Consider the following 1184-nt stretch of genomic DNA (forward strand, 5'->3'; position numbering starts at 1 on the left):
AAGGCAGTTAACACTGTGCTTCTGCTGTGGAAAATTCAGTCTTATGAACCCAGCTGTCCCAGTATTGAGAACCTACCCTGACACCTGGGGAAACACTTCACCACAAACCTGACCTCAATTACCATGATTTCAATTAAACAGCTTAGTTTACCTCAGCTAATCTGGCTCAGTTCTTGAAAACTGGTTTCAGAGCATTCATATTCACTGCTCTATTTGCATATGAGTATATCTGCTCCATCAGAAACAGGTAATTTTTTTAATGGGAAAACTGAACTGTTGGAGTGTGTGGTTGGCTCAGACATGGCTACTTCCCTGCTAAAACCCATTTCTGAAGTTAGAGGAGTCAAGGAGTTTTTAAAGCTGGTCACTAAGTATTTGAAAATGACAACACAGCTGAGGGGGTGATGAAAATCCCTTATTAGCTAATTGAAAAAGTGGTTTCCTATTTCTGGAGCAGGGGTGACCATAGCATTACACTCCTCAGGAAGAAAGGAGTGGCTGCTTTCAGGACTAGAAAGTTACTGTTCAACCACAGAAGTCTATACACTGATGTTTCTGGAAAGGTTAATTTTATTGTATTTTGCCTATGTATATACAAAACTTCACAAGTTATAATCCATACAGTATTCAATGTAAATATTAATTTTCTCAATCCTCAGACTGCAAAAATCCATTATTTTTGAAGCTCTTCACTCACTTCTTTCCAAATTTTATCCTCTATTTTTGAAGTATCATATTCTCTCATCATATCAAACTCAAGCCATGGCTGGCTCCACTTCTGTGCTTCTTTCATTTTCTTTTCAGGTAGCTCAAACTTTATTCCTTTTATATTGTATTTTGGCCTTTCCCACCGTTTTGACCATGGTTTAGGTTTCATTCGTACCTTCAGCTAGGGTGGAAGATTTAAAAATTTAAAGATAAATATATCCAAAGGTATTGTGTAATCAGAATTTGAGTGTCAACTTAGTAAAAGGTAAGAGAGCTGCTGCAGACCAATGTCTCAGTATATTAAGGAACTACTACTTTACACTGTTAGGAGAAAAGGAATTTGTTTTGTTCACATGACTGTTTTCATAGTATCTTGTAAAAGCTTTTAAATTAACAGTCTTGATTTATTACACAGTCCTTAAATTGACACACAAAGTTAATGCATCTTTTGTAGCTCTACTTCAGTTCCTTGTTCA

At 36.4% G+C, this 1184-nt stretch overlaps 1 protein-coding gene across 1 annotated transcript in view; it reads right to left on the reverse strand.

Moving 5' to 3' along the window:
- Positions 1-554: 554 nt before the first annotated feature.
- The window catches only part of MRPL19 (mitochondrial ribosomal protein L19), a 5152-nt gene continuing 4522 nt past the window's right edge, over positions 555-1184 (reverse strand). Inside the window, exon 6 of the mRNA XM_010002421.1 lies at positions 555-889. Within this exon, the coding sequence (XP_010000723.1) occupies positions 674-889 (216 nt within the window). The 3' untranslated portion in view covers positions 555-673. The remainder of the gene's footprint in view (positions 890-1184) is intronic.

This window comes from Chaetura pelagica, unplaced genomic scaffold (assembly GCF_000747805.2).
Source record: "Chaetura pelagica isolate M959 unplaced genomic scaffold, ChaPel_1.0 scaffold46, whole genome shotgun sequence".
NCBI classification, from domain to species: domain Eukaryota; kingdom Metazoa; phylum Chordata; class Aves; order Apodiformes; family Apodidae; genus Chaetura; species Chaetura pelagica.